At 36.7% G+C, this 15,726-nt stretch overlaps 2 protein-coding genes across 3 annotated transcripts in view; one reads left to right on the top strand and one right to left on the bottom strand.

The window, feature by feature from the left end:
- The window catches only part of LOC134824619 (uncharacterized), a 98,867-nt gene extending 83,895 nt beyond the window's left edge, over positions 1–14,972 (top strand). Inside the window, exon 8 of one of the 2 annotated variants that reach the window (XM_063836551.1) lies at positions 14,212–14,972. In XM_063836551.1, coding sequence (XP_063692621.1) covers positions 14,212–14,553 — 342 coding nt within the window. In that variant the 3' untranslated portion in view covers positions 14,554–14,972. The other variant, XM_063836572.1, reaches the window with a different exon arrangement.
- The window catches only part of LOC134824593 (autophagy-related protein 9A-like), a 54,583-nt gene that overhangs the window by 30,108 nt on the left and 8,749 nt on the right, over positions 1–15,726 (bottom strand). Inside the window, exons 2-8 of the mRNA XM_063836500.1 lie at positions 6,655–6,780; positions 6,331–6,461; positions 5,913–6,029; positions 5,664–5,799; positions 5,105–5,207; positions 4,687–4,858; positions 4,298–4,460 (exon numbers count right to left, since the gene is read on the bottom strand). Of these exons, the coding sequence (XP_063692570.1) occupies positions 4,298–4,460; positions 4,687–4,858; positions 5,105–5,207; positions 5,664–5,799; positions 5,913–6,029; positions 6,331–6,461; positions 6,655–6,726 (894 nt within the window). The 5' untranslated portion in view covers positions 6,727–6,780. The remainder of the gene's footprint in view (positions 1–4,297; positions 4,461–4,686; positions 4,859–5,104; positions 5,208–5,663; positions 5,800–5,912; positions 6,030–6,330; positions 6,462–6,654; positions 6,781–15,726) is intronic.

Genomic DNA, 15,726 nt, shown 5'->3' with positions numbered 1-15,726 from the left:
CAATTATTACCTATTTAATTCGCGTTTTTGACACCACTTGGGGTACCAAATTTTGGGCTCTAAAACTCCTATTTCTTGGCCAATTTTTTATTTTTTCATGCTGATTTGGAGGCCATTAAAGCATTTGACCCAGTCAAAAAAGTTTCAGTTGTATATCTTTGACGGTTTTTGCAGAAATTCGCGTTAAAGTTGATGCCGTGGTGTCAGTAAAATGGCACGGATAAATAAATATATATATATATATATCGTTTCGCTTTATATATAGTAAGATATCGATCTGGTTGTTACGCTTCTAATGTTTAAAATTATTTTCCATCTAGTTTGATTAACCACGAGTCATTATTTCCGTCTACTTTCAACAATTATTGATAATTCGACTTGTTTCACAAGTTTTAGCAATGCGAAAATTTCTAAACTTGCTTATCTCTAATAAGGAAATTTACATCTGAGACAAAATTAAAAGGTTGGACACCGGTAAAATGGCGACCGGGAAAATGTGATGGGTTTTGAGCAATTTCGCCATATTTTTCCCGAACCATATTTTAACCGGTCGTTAATAAACCCGTCGTAATAATCCAAAGTAAGGTAGTCGCATGTCGATGTTCACTTGAAAAAATGTTTTTAATTGGCAAAGAGCGCCGAAATTAAAATCGAATCAACTAAATTAAACTAGAGTGTGTCTTTTGTTTGATTAGAAAATAACTCCTTTCGTCGTGAGTTTACACGTGATGTCTATACTGGTTTACATACCTTGAGAAAAGTGTACAGACAACATTAAGTGTTGTGCAGATAGGATTCATATAAGTTTGTTCCCAAAATATGTGGATGTGCAGTTAGAATTGCTCTTGTGCAGGCAACAAGATTACCAGGTTAAAAGTTTGTTTTCCTACCCATGCTGTTTTAAACAAATACTATTGATTCATTTATCAAATTGTTTTGATTTTGTGTCTCAATTGTAAGAGAGATTATGGAATCCGACCACAAATCGTTCGGTCGGGATTTCACTGTTGCATAGAGGCATCATAACTTCATAAGTAAGACAGGTGCGGAATCGCAATATTTGCCACACATTTTCGCACTTTAAGCCGTTTCTCGGATAAACAGCTTTTGAACTGGACAGTAACCGGATATTAAAGCCAGACCGAATTCAGACGACTATCCCGCCTCTCCCTCCTGATATACCGAATGAGGGGAAAGAATCTTGCCGCCAAATCATAGCAATATTTTCTAAATATAACCTATTTTTGATGAAATATGACTGCTGAGTAGCAATTTGCAACATTTAAACCAATGATTTAAATACCAATGATTTGAGAATCCAGATGGTATACATTTTAGGTAAAAGGACACCAAATTTATTTGGTGAGTAGATTATAAATATCCCAATGAATCCAACGTGAGGATTGTACCCTTACAAGTCACAGCTTAAGGAGAATCACATTATCATACCTATATGCTGTGAGATAACTTATATCATTGTCATACTGTATTGAAGACTGTATTGATCTCTTAGTCGTTAGGGAGCGTTTTCTAGGGTAAATTTCTATTGATCCCGTTTGATGCGACAAGGAAAAGGCTTTTATCAGGAAAGGAATTATTCAACGTTTCAATGTGACAACATGGAATTAAAAGTAAAATATTAATTAAAAGTAAATAATTATACACTAAATTTGCCTCAGATTTATGTTTTTTACGTTTTGAATTTTTGATAGAATATTTTTATATCATGAATACGATGTTGTCACATTGAAACGTTGAATAATTCCTTTCCTGATAAGAGGCTTTTCCTTGTCGCATCAAACGGGATCAATACAATTTTACCCAAGAAAACATTTTAACTATGCGACTCATAAATAATATTCCAATCCGGATTTTACTTGTTAGGGAGCGTTCATATTTTCAAACATTAAGTCAGCAAGTTGTTTAGCCATTTTTGAAGACGTCAGTTAGGCCCAGACCAGCAAGGCCCATACTTGCCGCACTATTCGCCAAATTTGAGGCACCTTAAACAATTTTAGGCAGGTGCGGAATGAGGAATCCCACTTTTTCGAAACATTTTGCCGCACTTAAATGTTGCTTCTGCTGTTGCAGTTAAAACGGTGCGGAAGTGTTTAAAACGCACTCATTCAAAAACCCACATCAGATACGTTTGTCAAGAAAGTGACACTATTGTCAAGAAGATGTTTATAACCTAATCTAAAGTTTTCACAGGTTACATATGGCACAAAGTTCACACAGTCTGGACTTTAACAAACTGTAAAACAAAACCACAAACATCACACTCTCCCGGGGTATCCAACATGTCAAAGGAAGTTATATTCGGTGTTAGCATTCTGATAGCGATAATTGGAACCATATCAAACAGCTTATCGCTATCTTATTTCATCGGCTCGATCAGATCTACTCCTAAAGTTCAGAGTGGAAATACTCTTCGTCTGACAACGAAACTCTTCGCTGCACTGAACATATTTGATCTTATTGTAAGCGTGTCATCAACATTTGTAGTCGTAGTTTATTTCTTTTTCAACAACGTCGCATGGCTAACGGAAGTAGCTGCTTTTATCTTAAGAACGTCTTTGTTCGCAACTACATTTCTTACCTGTTTATTGGCCGTAGTTAGGGCAATAAATTTGAGATTCCCTCTTTATATCATAAATTGGACGGCAGTCAAAGGTTCGATTTTGGTTTATAACGTCTTTATAATGGCTTCACAATTAGTTTATTTGCTAAAATTCATTAAGTCTATAACTATTGATATCAATACTTTGTTTGCAGTTTTCTTCAATATCGAACTTTTTATTCTAGTTGCCATGTTTATTATAGTAGTTTTAGCTAGCTGTATAAGCTTGGAAACGCTTTTTGTGTCACAGAGGCATACTGCAAGTTGGAAAAGAAAAGCAACAGTCACAATTGCGATAATTTCAGCTATATACTGCATCTGCAATATCACTTATATTGTAGTGGTAGGCATTACATCATACTGTATTATAACAGAAGACTATGCATTACATATAAAACTTGTTCCCGATGAACTGATGAACATTTCATACTTCATTCTACTACCACTAAATTCTGCGTGTAACCCAGTGGTCTACATGACCAGGAGAGCCGACATGCGGTCTTACGTCGCAACTTTATCGGGGAAATTGGCAGGGAGTTTGCGATGTAAGAAAAGAGAGGACAATATAGATGTATTTTATTCAGAGATACGGTGTAAAAGTACGCAGGTCGCAGATGTGAATTAGGTGGAACTATTCAACCCAAAAATATATTGGAAATTATAGGACAGCCCGAAATCATTGAATGATCACAGAGACAGTGTTCATTCGTACGTTGCTGATATTAGAGCATCTGTTAAATCTCGCTTTGTATGTATGCTTTATCACTTTAGCTTGACTTTATTATATTAAGCTTGACTGGAAATTAAATTGTATGGCTAATTTTATTACAAAAATACTTTTCTAATCTTTCTTTAAATTATAAATACAGTATGAAGAAATAATAGGAATAAAATAATCGCGAAAATAAATTCCGCGCAGAAATTAATGGTTTTACAGTAAGTAGAGTTATTATAAATATCGGTAAAATAATTATACAGAGCGCGCGTCGTGGATGGAAAAGAATTAGAAAAGACGGTTTAAACAGTGAAGCAGGAGCTGAGAAATGCATTTTATCACCCGATTTTTCAAATATTTCACAGGTTAGTTAATATTCAAGGGTTGATGAGGAAATTGTTGACAAAATGAGTTCGCCACAAGTGTTCACAAGAAAGACGATCACAGCATCACCTATCTTATTTTCCTGTTTCAGATGCGTAGTGTAGATCCAATGTTTTTGGCCGCTTTATTTACGAAAACTCGCGACTGCTGAAGTGTACTTATCAATTACTGGACAACCCTGTCCAACTCAATCATTTGATAGGGGTACGGAAACGTTTTTAGGATCTTCGTGTGCAAAATATGTTACAAATTAGTTAATACCCTAATAGGGAATGATCAAATATGTCAGTAGTTAGGTTATATCATAATCAATTTATTAATTTACTGAGACCTGAGTGATATAATATGAGTTTAAAATAGAAACCAAAAGTTAACAAGAGTTGTTTGGTCACGTGATGCGCGCGCGCGCGCGCGGATATCAAACTTAGTTTTGAAAAAGAGAATTTATATACAAATCTTGCAATGCGTCGTACGTTTTTGAGACAAAATCTATGCGACCGAGCATGTTTTGTTCTCATGTGATGTACTCGCAGTTTATTTTCAACATAATAGAACCAAATAAAAGATTTATTTCTTACCTCAGCGTAGTGGACTAAGTGGAAAATGAACTGCCAGACGAAGATGAAAGGCATGAGAAGGAAGTTAAAGAACGCCAGATATGAGATGTATTTAGTAAGACGTTCCGCTAGAACTTCTCTAGACTCTCGTTTCTTGTACCTTTCGTCCAACTTCCAACTGTTTCTGAAATTTATTGATCAAACCTAACTTATAACTTGTAACAACCAATTTGTCACTTAACCATGATAAGATAATGTAAATCAGATATTACTAAAATAATGATAACAGAATTATATTTATCAGTTGAAACTGTGTGTTCTGTTTTTTATAGACTTGATGATGGCACAATTGCCATACATTTTCTGACAAGTAACAACAATTAATCAATCTAAATCTATTTTTGACTTACTTGAAAGGGGCCCAAGGACCAGTAAAGATAATAAATTCCAAGTTGGCCATGAGCACTTTGGAAAGAAACACTCTCTGTCCAAGAAGTGGAAACTCGAAGGAGTAAGGAAGCACATTTTTGTTAATCATTGCTAGTTTGTAGTTCACCGTCCGCAGGATACGATTTGATATATCTGTAAAATTACACACTTACAATTATTGTAATACTTAATAACAACGCCTTTTATTTATTGGTTTTATGCTTGGTTTGGTTTTCTGCTTGAAAGAATATCAGTGTGATTGTAATGAACAAACTGAACTGATTTGCTGGGCTTACAGACAAAATATTGTGTCTGCCACACTCTGCAATATTGTTATTATTAACATTCTCTAGAGCCAAATAAACATATTAAATATGAAATAATCAAATTATAACAAACCTAATTCAGTAAGATTTTCTTTGTGTAAACACAACTGAACTTCTTTTTGGGAGTCAATAAGTTTTGACTGTACCTCCAGCCAATCTAAATTACTGATATCATCCTGAAAAAAATATACTATTATTTTAACAAGTATATACATAAAATGTGACCTGAGTTGTATTGAACAGTAATTCCCATATAAGAAGACTGATATTGAACATTTAGGAGTAAAAACAGTAAACATGCACGCAGGGAAATGCGTTAACCCCATCGATTCTGAGTTTAGCCTCTCCGATGTGTGTGCAAGCACGTTGGAAAGTAACTAGTCAATTTAAAGAGTACTGTATATTTGTGATATCTATGAAATAAGAAACCATTTGAATACAATCACTGCCACAGCACATAATTTTAAACAAAACTTGGCACCAAGACATTTAAGGGGGCACATTCAGTTCAAATGTTGTGCATGGTAATTGGTGAAGAAAACCAGAAATATGATGTCGGTAAAATGGAGAAGATGTAAAATGAAAGTAATTTGAAATGTATTATATAATCATAATAACTTTAAGCTATTTACTTCATTGATCTTAAGGACATCTTTGTAGAAGAGTTTTATTTCTAAGTATTTTGTGGTGTTCCAGATGAATTTGAAACACTTCCAGCCCCAATAGAAGATAGCTATAACCGCCAACAGAAACACAAAACCATGAATCCTGGGGATATAACAGGTAAGTTGTGTAAGAGTGGTTGAATGAGACTATGAGAATACTTATTGAAATACTTCAAAATAACGATAAAAACACCAATATTACAGGATAATGGTCACCTTGTTAAACCGCTCCAGTCAATAGCATCCCATAAATCCGGATCACTTCTTCCTAGCTCATCATAGTTGATACAACACGACAGAAATACCACGAAAAACACCACAAACGCAAATTGTCTGAAAAGATACAATTAGCGTAATGAACTCGTGCAGTATCGACATGAACAATACCTATAGGTTATATTATAATAGGTTTCATGATTAAAATAGTTATTTATCCTTCCATAGTATTGAATGATGTTGCTCTCATCATACACAAATTTTGAGTATATAAATTTGATTTTATAGATCAGAATCAATCAAATCATATTGCTAAATCTTGTAAGTGGACAGGAAAAAACATCTTAGAATAAAATAACGAAGTCCAATTTAGTGACAGATTATTAACGGGCACAATGCAATAAAGCAATAAACTTACACAAGCTGCAGCAAGTCGTTAATGAACATACACCAGAACCCGTTGTTTTGATGGTAGTGGTATATTCGGGTGAAAAAGTCGTCTAAATTCAGGATCTGACTCCATTTGTTCGAGTCATGACTCATCAAAATCTGAAATGTTTGTATTTGTAATTTTAAGCTATGCTATGATTTGCACTCCTTTTATTTATTATGATTTTTGCACCTTAATTTAAATCATTTGTACAATTTGAAGAAGTTGATTTTGAAAATCTTGAACCTCGTTTTTTTACAATTTTTTGATGTCCAAGATTTTCAAAATGAAATAAAAAATGCTGTGCTGAACCTGCTCGTGAGGAGGAGCCTCTTCATCTGATTCGAAAAGTCTCTCATATCTCTGTCCCTTAGCCCCCGACATTGCAGATGAAGGACAGCAGTCTCTTCAATGTATATCACATAGCTAGCTGTAGTCCTGGGAGAAATATTGTAAATCAATGAACAATGACCATGCTGATCATATTTGTAGAGCCCAAACTAAAAAACAGGATACTTTAAGGACACAAAATGGAAAAATAGATGATATTCATGTTTTCTTATCTGAAGTTTTCTTCTGTTGATCTGCAATTAATAATAATATATTTGCAATTTTCATATCATCTAGTCAGTTTTTGACTTTGTCCATTTCTGCTGCCTGTGCTTGCATTCTGGGCCTGGCAAGTAAGCCAATAGAAATGTATATTCACCCATTCATCCACAGTGCATTAACCTGATGCTCGGCCTACTATGTACATTGAGAGAATGAGGCAACTATTGAACTTAAGCTGTTATAGTAAAACAAAGTATTTTAGTAAAACAAAGTATTTTATTTATTAGCAGTGCAATCAATTCATATGATATAATTATAAGAATATAATAGTATGTCAAACCTATTTAACTGTTACGTTTGAGTAGTTGTGCCATGGCTAAATCTAACTAGGACCAGTGGTGTCGATTAACATTTAATAGGTGAGTCTAAGTGACACATATGGAAAATTTTAAGAAAAGACGGATCAAAACACAGATCCAAGGACAAGGAGACCCCACTGCAGGACCATACATGCTATTGGCTTCTGCATGGCCCAAAAAGGTTCCAGTTGTCCAGGAAACTGTACGTAGCTGGTCAACTAGTTTTGAATTCAGACTAGGCTTGATGAGTTCTGGGGTTTCTAGAGATAAGATTTGATGGTGCCAGGTTTGTTCAGGCGGACATGGAAATCATGCGATGAATATATATATAGGTATATAAAAGTCATATCAATATAAAAATAGATCCAAAAATAGATCCAAAGATTCACACGGCAGTCAGGGAACTTCCAGACAGGATGCTTTTGAAACAGGTATAATTAGCGCTTTTGTAATTAATTGTATGCAAGGGATGGGATGCTGATCAACTAAGCTGGTTCAATGCCCCAGCTATTTAGGGGGAGCCACTCAATTTCACGCCCAGGTGTTGTCAATTGCTGGGTTTCCAGTAACAGCTTTTTGATACGGCTCTTGATAATTGAGATGGGGGAGGAAAGGTCGGAAAATTTACTAGAGCCAGGGACCATGACATTGTTTTCATTAGGAGTGCATTTTTCGAATATTTTATCAATCAAACTGTTCCATATATAGTCGTACCTTTGAAGACAAAATTGTGTTCAGAAATGTCAAGTTTGTGTCGGGGGACCCGCATAGTTTGGCTACATGTTCTGGAACTTGCTTGGAATAAACTTGTCAGAGAGATGGGTTGATGCAGTTTCAAGATTTTAAACAGTTCAGTGGATATATGTTGGATGTACAGGTTGTGGATTGACATGATTTTCTCGGTATTGAATATTGGCTTAGTGTTTTCCAAAGCAAAGCTCCTTTTTGCGATGTGTTCACTGTATGGTCTTGCACGTGCACATGTTTCATAGTACTCTGCCCGGTCAAAGCTTGGTTTGCTTCCAAATAGAAGGCGTACGCATCTTTTTTGGATGGAGAACAGTTTAGATAGTCTATGAGGTGTGACACCACCCCAGCTACTGATACAGTAGCTCATATGAGACTTGAATAAGGAGTCATACAGTTTATGGTACTCTGTTTCTGGAATAAACTTCATAATACGTTTAATTATAGCTATACTTGTAGTTAGTTTACTTTTTATGTTATCTAGTTGGGGTTCCCAGGATAGTTCATGGTCTATGATAACACCAAGGAATCTCACTTTATCTACTCGTGTAAGTGTGGTGCCTGATAACGTGAGTGAGTTCTCAGAGCCATATTCGCAAGCACGTGCATAGGACGAGTACCTGCCAGGTCTGAATAACATGTAGACCGATTTGCTTTGGTTAATGTGCAGCAAGTTAGATTCCATATAGTTATTTACAGATTCAAGTACTTTATTAGCATTCAAATAGGCTTCTTGTTCAGTTTTTCCAGCAACAAATATGTTCGTGTCATCTGCAAACAGTATGAAGTGTCCAAGTTGGCTAGAGTTAGTAATGTCATTAATGTAGAGTAAGAAGAGGAGAGGGCCTAGAACTGATCCCTGTGGTACCCCATATTCAATTTTGCAGTGATCAGAGTGTGTATTTTGGAAATCAACATACTGCTGTCGGTTACACAAATAGCTTTCAATTAGGCCAAGACAGGGCCCTCTTATGCCATAGTGTTCAAGTTTGACAAGTAATTTTCTGTGGTCGATTGTGTCAAACGCTTTGCTTAAGTCAATAAATATACCAATTACATGATTCTTACTTTCTAGGTTTTTAAGAATGTGGTCAATGGAGTAATTGATGGCATGTGCCGTTGAGTGGTTGGATCTGAATCCAAACTGTTTATCGTATATGACCATATGTGAAGTAAAGAAGCTATATAGTCGGCAGTAAATTACTTTTTCAAATATCTTACCAAAGATAGGTAGAATGGATATAGGCCTGTAGTTGTCAAACAGCTGTGGGTCTCCTTTTTTTTTAAATACTGGGGTAACCTTACCTATTTTGAGAATAAATTTAAAAAAACCAAGGATAATTTCTATATCTTACTATATAAAAGCGAGACGATATATATATATATATATATTATGATTGGCTACTGGGACACGTCATACACACGGTTGGATTGTTAATTCGGTTGAAGTACCTTTACATCCATTATCACCATAATCTGAACATGATTTATTAAAAATTTGCAATATCGAAAACGAAAAATCTGAATAAACTGAAAATTTTAAAACTGAAAGCTGCACTCAATTGATGGAAGGCAAAAATTTACTCATAACTAGCAAGGTAATAACTACAAATGAACAGCAGATTTATAAATCTGCTGATAAAAATTAAGTAAAATGGCACATAAAAAATATATATATATATTTATCTGTGCCATTTTACTGACACCACGGCATCAACTTTAACGCGAATTTCTGCAAAAACCGTAAAAGATATACAACTGAAACTTTTTTGACTGGGTCAAATGCTTTAATGGCCTTCAAATCAGCATGAGAAAATAAAAAATTGGCCAAGAAATAGGAGTTTTAGAGCCCAAAATTTGGTACCCCAAGAGGTGTCAAAAACGCGAATTAAATAGGTAATAATTGTTTTAGTCTCTTGAGTCTTGACACCATTTTAGGGTTAGACGGGTTCCTGCTAGTATAACTAATATACAGGGTGTCTCAAAAAGAGGTGAACGAGTGACTTTTGTAAATAACTTACCCCAGATTAAACACTATGCAAATCACGTGCTGTAATGCTCCAGCATCTATGTATACAATTCCAGGGCAAAACTTCATTAGGTACCAGTTCATTTGGCACACACATTTTTCTTCAAGATTGGGGCTTGATTGGATTTTTTAAAGAGCTTATACAGCTGCTGCTTAACACAATCCCAAAACTGCTCTTCTAGAGGTCACGTCACCAGTGTCCATATAAAACTTTTAGCCCAAATAACTACAATACAATTACAGGGTCAAGATCCTTAAGGGGGCAGGGAGGGGGGGTCTTTATGAAATTTCTCTCGAAATTGATAGTTGTTTCTGATAGAGGTGAGTGATATCTATCTGCTGCTTTTGGTCCCATGGAAAAATATTGTTCCTAGCCGAAGTTACTGCCGGTCAAATGTCAGCGCTCATGTGTAATTGTATTGCGCGAGCGATTTTTAATCACGCCCATAAAAAACTGAATTTAACGTGTATCACACTCCCGGCTTTGGACCCCAATGTTAACCTTGCAGCAGCTGTGTCAGCCCAATATACTTTACAAGTATGATCACACTTATTTTAATGAACAAGAAACCCATAATTAATACAATCAGATACTCGTCAACTCAGCAGCAGCTTCCGTCCGTATGATGTGTAATGTCCTTCTCCTTTCTGTGTCCCCGTCGTTTTGTTTAGTGAAATGTAGTACCGTAGTGTTTTAATATTTCAATCGAACGTAACTCAATAGTTACACCGCCTGCGTCAATATCAGTGAAGGTGGAACATGAGGAATGTAACTATACATACAACTCAACCCCAAGAGGTGGACGAGGAAACTACAGAAGGATGTCAAGAGGACGTGGGAATCATCATCATCCGTATAATCGACAAAAGAGTGCGTATACTGGATGCTATGCTTGTGGCGATAAAAACCATATTGCAAGATGGTGCACAAGCAAGAACAGAGCTTCTTCAAGTTCAACAGATAATGCACAGTATTTCGCACAAGATGGTGCTGAGAATGTTACGGCCATGGAAGCAGAGGGTGCATTCTTAACATTCATGGTGGTGTCTGAATCTGAAAATGTTGTTGAGATTCCTGAAGAGTGCCTGATGAGTGATACGAACCTTGGTTCTCTTGTATATGAGTCATTAGCATGTGCAGTTATTGATTCCGGATGTACAAAGACAGTTGTTGGTAGGAACTGGGTGAATCACTACAGAGAAACTCTGGAAGAAAAACAACTGAAAATGATGGTTAGTGAACCTTGCTCGACGCCTTTTAGATTTGGGGATGGACTCGAAGTCATTTCCACAGAAAAGACTATCATCCCTGGGCGAATAGGAAAGACAGATGTTCGAATAGAAGCAAACATTGTTGAGAAAGAACTGCCGTTGCTTCTCAGTAAAGCATCGTTAAAGAGAGCTGGTGCTGTGTTGGATTTCACAAATGATACAATGAGATTCAATGGAGATTGTGTTGATTTGTTTGAAACTAAATCAAAGCACTATTGCGTTCCTCTTTGTAATAAAAGACGCATGACCATTGGGCCGCCAGATCGAAAGACCCCACATCTGGTGATGACAATCAGCGAAGAAGGTTTGTTTGGTACTGACGAAAAGGAGATTAGGAGGAAAGTGGAAAAAATCCACAAACAATTCTCACACCCTCCTAGTGATAAACTGAAAACATTGCTGAAAACTGCAGGATTTAAGAGACCAGAATACATGAAAGCAATTGATGAGGTATCCAGCAGTTGTAAAATATGTCTGATGTACAAGAAACCCAAGTCAAGACCAGTGGTGGGTCTCCCAAGAGGAAAGGTGTTCAACGAATGTGTTGCAATGGACCTTAAGAATGTTCCTGGCACTCCTAATGTGTATATCTTGCATATGATTGATTCGGTGACAAGATATTCAGCAGCTAGAATAATCTACAATAAGAAGAAAGAGACAATCATCCAAGGAATTTGCTCTGGATGGATATCCATCTTTGGAAATCCAAAGAAATTCATGGCTGATAATGGTGGAGAGTTCGCCAATGAGGAGTTTACTGAGATGTGTCAAAGATTCAATGTGGATGTGCAAAATTCAGCTGCCGAGAGCCCTTGGAGCAATGGGATTGTAGAACGTCATCATAAGATGCTGACAGAGATGATGGTAAAAACGAAGGAAGATTCAAAATGCAACTGGGAAGTTGCATTGTGTTGGGCACTAAGTGCGAAAAACTCCATGCAGATGTTTGGTGGGTTTTCTGCAAATCAGTTGACAATGGGCCGTAACCCTTCACTTCCGAATGTCATCGATGATAGACTGCCAGCTTTAGAAGAAACAACGGTGAGTAAAACCGTGGCTGATAATGTTAATGCAATGCACAGTGCAAGGCAAGCATTTGCAAAGTGTGAAAGTAGCAACAAGATACGTAGAGCTCTGCAAAGCCAGGTTCGGACAAGCAATGATGAGTATTATAGCAACGGTGAAAAGGTGATGTACAAGAGAAAAGGATCTGCAAAATGGAGTGGGCCAGGTGTTATACTGGGGAGAGACATTACTCATTTATATATTTTAAAGCATGGAAATCAGTATTATAAGTGCAGTGCATGTCATCTAACCAGGGATACAACAACAGGATATCCCATTACCTCAGAGTCAGTTGTTGGGCAACCTAACCCGAGTATTGTATCAAGTTCACCAAAATCCCCATTAGAGACGCAGAGAAATTTCCTAGAGGATCAACCATCTTGCTCTAAGGAAACAGCAGTTTCTGTACCGGAAACAGAAAGTGAGACAACAGCAACAATCAGACCTCAGCACAAATCAGGACTTCCTAAAGCAAGAAGTCACGTGGAGTTTCTTCCAAAGTATCCAGAGGAGGATGGTGAGATCTGGCATAAAGCTTATATCCATAGCCGTGCGGGAAAATCAACTGGCAGTTACAAAAACTGTGTAAATATTCAACTTGATGGTGAGGAGAGCATCCAATGTGTGGATTGGTATGAGCTTGCTGTGAATTGGAGAGATGACCTGTCACCAGAAACAGAAGAAGAGGTGTTGCTGTCCAGTGTGAGTATGTATGACCAAGCAGTTGTAGATGCCAAGCTAGCAGAGCTTGAGAAGTTCAAAGTAAACAAGGTTTACGTGGAAGTTGATGCAAACGAACAGTCCAATGTTGGTGTTCGTTGGGTAATTACAAAGAAAGCAGAAGGTTCTGTTAAAGCTCGTTTAGTGGCACTTGGTTATCAAGAAAATAGTAGCAACATACGAAAGGACTCCCCAACATGTAACAGGGACTCTATAAGACTGCTCCTTACAATAGTTGCAACAGAAAGTTGGAAGTTACAACACATCGATGTTCAGGCTGCCTTCTTGCAAGGCAAGAAGATTTCAAGAGATGTCTTCATTATTCCTCCGAAGGAAGCTGAAACGAGGAAAATCTGGAAACTGAACAAATGTATTTACGGGTTAGTAGACGGACCTAGAATGTGGTATGTTGAGCTTCGTGATACTCTAGTGAAGTTAAATGTTGTGGTATCGTCATATGATGAGTCATTCATGTTCTGGTATGATGAAGGAAAACTCGAGGGTATCATTGCTGTGCATGTTGACGATCTGATGTTCAGTGGAAGCAAGAAGTTTGAAAGGGAAGTTATTGGGGAACTGAAGAAGAAGTTTCGTCTAAGTACGGAGGTCGAAGTTGAATTTGCTTATACTGGTCTTGATGTAAAGCAAACACAATCTGGAATTCTGGTATCACAACTGGGGTATGCAGACCAGATTTCAAGAATAGAGATCGACCCCACCCGAGTGAATCGAAATACGCTCCCAATCAATGAGAAAGAAAAGCAACAACTGAGAACTGTGTGCGGACAGTTGTTGTGGGTATCAACACAGACACGGCCAGATGTAGCTTATGCTACATGTTTTGCTAGTAATTCTGTGACTGAAGGGACCATCGCAGATTTGAAAATGGTAAACAAAACAGTAAAGTTCTTAGAAAAGAATCCTCTAACACTCAGGTTTAAGAAACTACTGTTGCCTGAGTCAGTCTTAGTGGTTTTCTGTGATGCATCGTATGGAAACTTGAAGGATGGTAGCTCTCAGGGAGGCTTCATAATTTTCCTTGTTTCGCTTACAGGAAAATCTTGCCCCATTACATGGCAGAGTAGAAAAATCCGGAGAGTATGTAAAAGTACTTTAGCAGCAGAGAGTTGGGCAATGATCGAAGCAGTGGAAACATGTGAGTTGATCCAAGCTCAGCTGAGTGAGATCATGTTATCTGGAAAACTTGATGTCATTGTAATGACTGATTGCAAGTCTCTACATGATGCTATCCAAACCTCGAAAAATGTTGATGACAAGGGATTGAGGATACCAATAGCTTGCCTGAGACAGCGAGTGAACAATAGTGAAATGACAGTTCGTTGGATTTCAACAAAGAAACAGCTTGCAGATAGTTTGACTAAAGCTGGAGCTCCAACTTCACTGCTACGGGAGGTATTGTCGTCAGGAGAATTTGACAATGAACTGTTTAGAATTGTATTCCAATAATAAACATTGTATTCAAAGTTTTTAATATTGTGTGTGAAGGATTTTAATAATCTTAATAATTTGAAACTTAAAGAAGTTAAAAGAGTGAATATATTGGTATTTGTGATTTATATAATGTGCTCGTTTAAAACGATTTTCTATTACATGTTGTGCATGTATCCACAAAGAGGGAAGTTATATTTAGAAAGATTATAGTCTTTCTTGTGACACCTTTATTTTATATTTAATATTTTAAATCTTTCAAAGCCTTTTTAAGAAAGAACGGGAGATTGTGAATTGCTATATATTTGGTTTATATATTTATGATAGTCGATATAATATATACTAATTGTGTTCTATTTCAGAATGTACCACAAACATGTTGTCTGTGGGGTTTGATAATTACTTGTAACAACTGGTGTGTTTCATTGCATAGTGATCCATTTAAAGTTAACAATAATAACAAACACAAATACTATTTTAAATAATTGATTAATATCGATTACCAACTACCAAACATTAGTTATTCTCTAATAACCTTTTTATATATGTTTAACGATCCATCAGGCCCCAGTGACATAAAGTGAGGAATCTAAGAATCTAATTCCTAGCCATATTAATTTCCATAGCCACGCCGACTAATTTTTGTCAACATAATTATTAAATCAACTTTAAAATATAAATAGTCGCTCTTGGTTGTTACACACTGTAACGCCGCGCACTGTACTTTAATTCTATATTTATCCGAGAAGATGTTCGAATCGAGCGCAAATGCCAGATTCCTGCAGATTCCTAGTTCTTGCGCTTAACTTGCGCGTTACCAAATAATCCAAGATATTCCTGTCAGGATCCAAGATTTTCCTACTACCAGTATGGTAGTATGGACTGTTTGGTAGTATGGTAGTATGGTAGTTGCAGGAACGCGCGAAGACCTATATGTAAATATTACAAAAGCGTACATGGAATCGTAGCCTAGTTGGTTAATCCGTCGGTACTACATTAGCAGATCGCGAGTTCGAGACCCGGAAAGGAATTCTTTCACAATCTTTTGGCAATTATGAATAACTATACTAATGAATTAATAACTATACTAATGAATAACTAAACCTCTGTAATATAACTAGCAAAGTAAAATGAAATCGTTATCCGGCCGGAGCGGCCGAAAAATTTATGGTTGTCGTTTTAAAAATATAT

The sequence above is a fragment of the Bolinopsis microptera genome, chromosome 1, assembly GCF_026151205.1.
Source record: "Bolinopsis microptera isolate Bmic1 chromosome 1, MBARI_Bmic_1.0, whole genome shotgun sequence".
Classification (NCBI taxonomy): domain Eukaryota; kingdom Metazoa; phylum Ctenophora; class Tentaculata; order Lobata; family Bolinopsidae; genus Bolinopsis; species Bolinopsis microptera.
The sequence above is the reverse complement of the archived record's forward strand: the minus strand, read 5'-3'. Positions and strand labels throughout refer to the sequence as shown.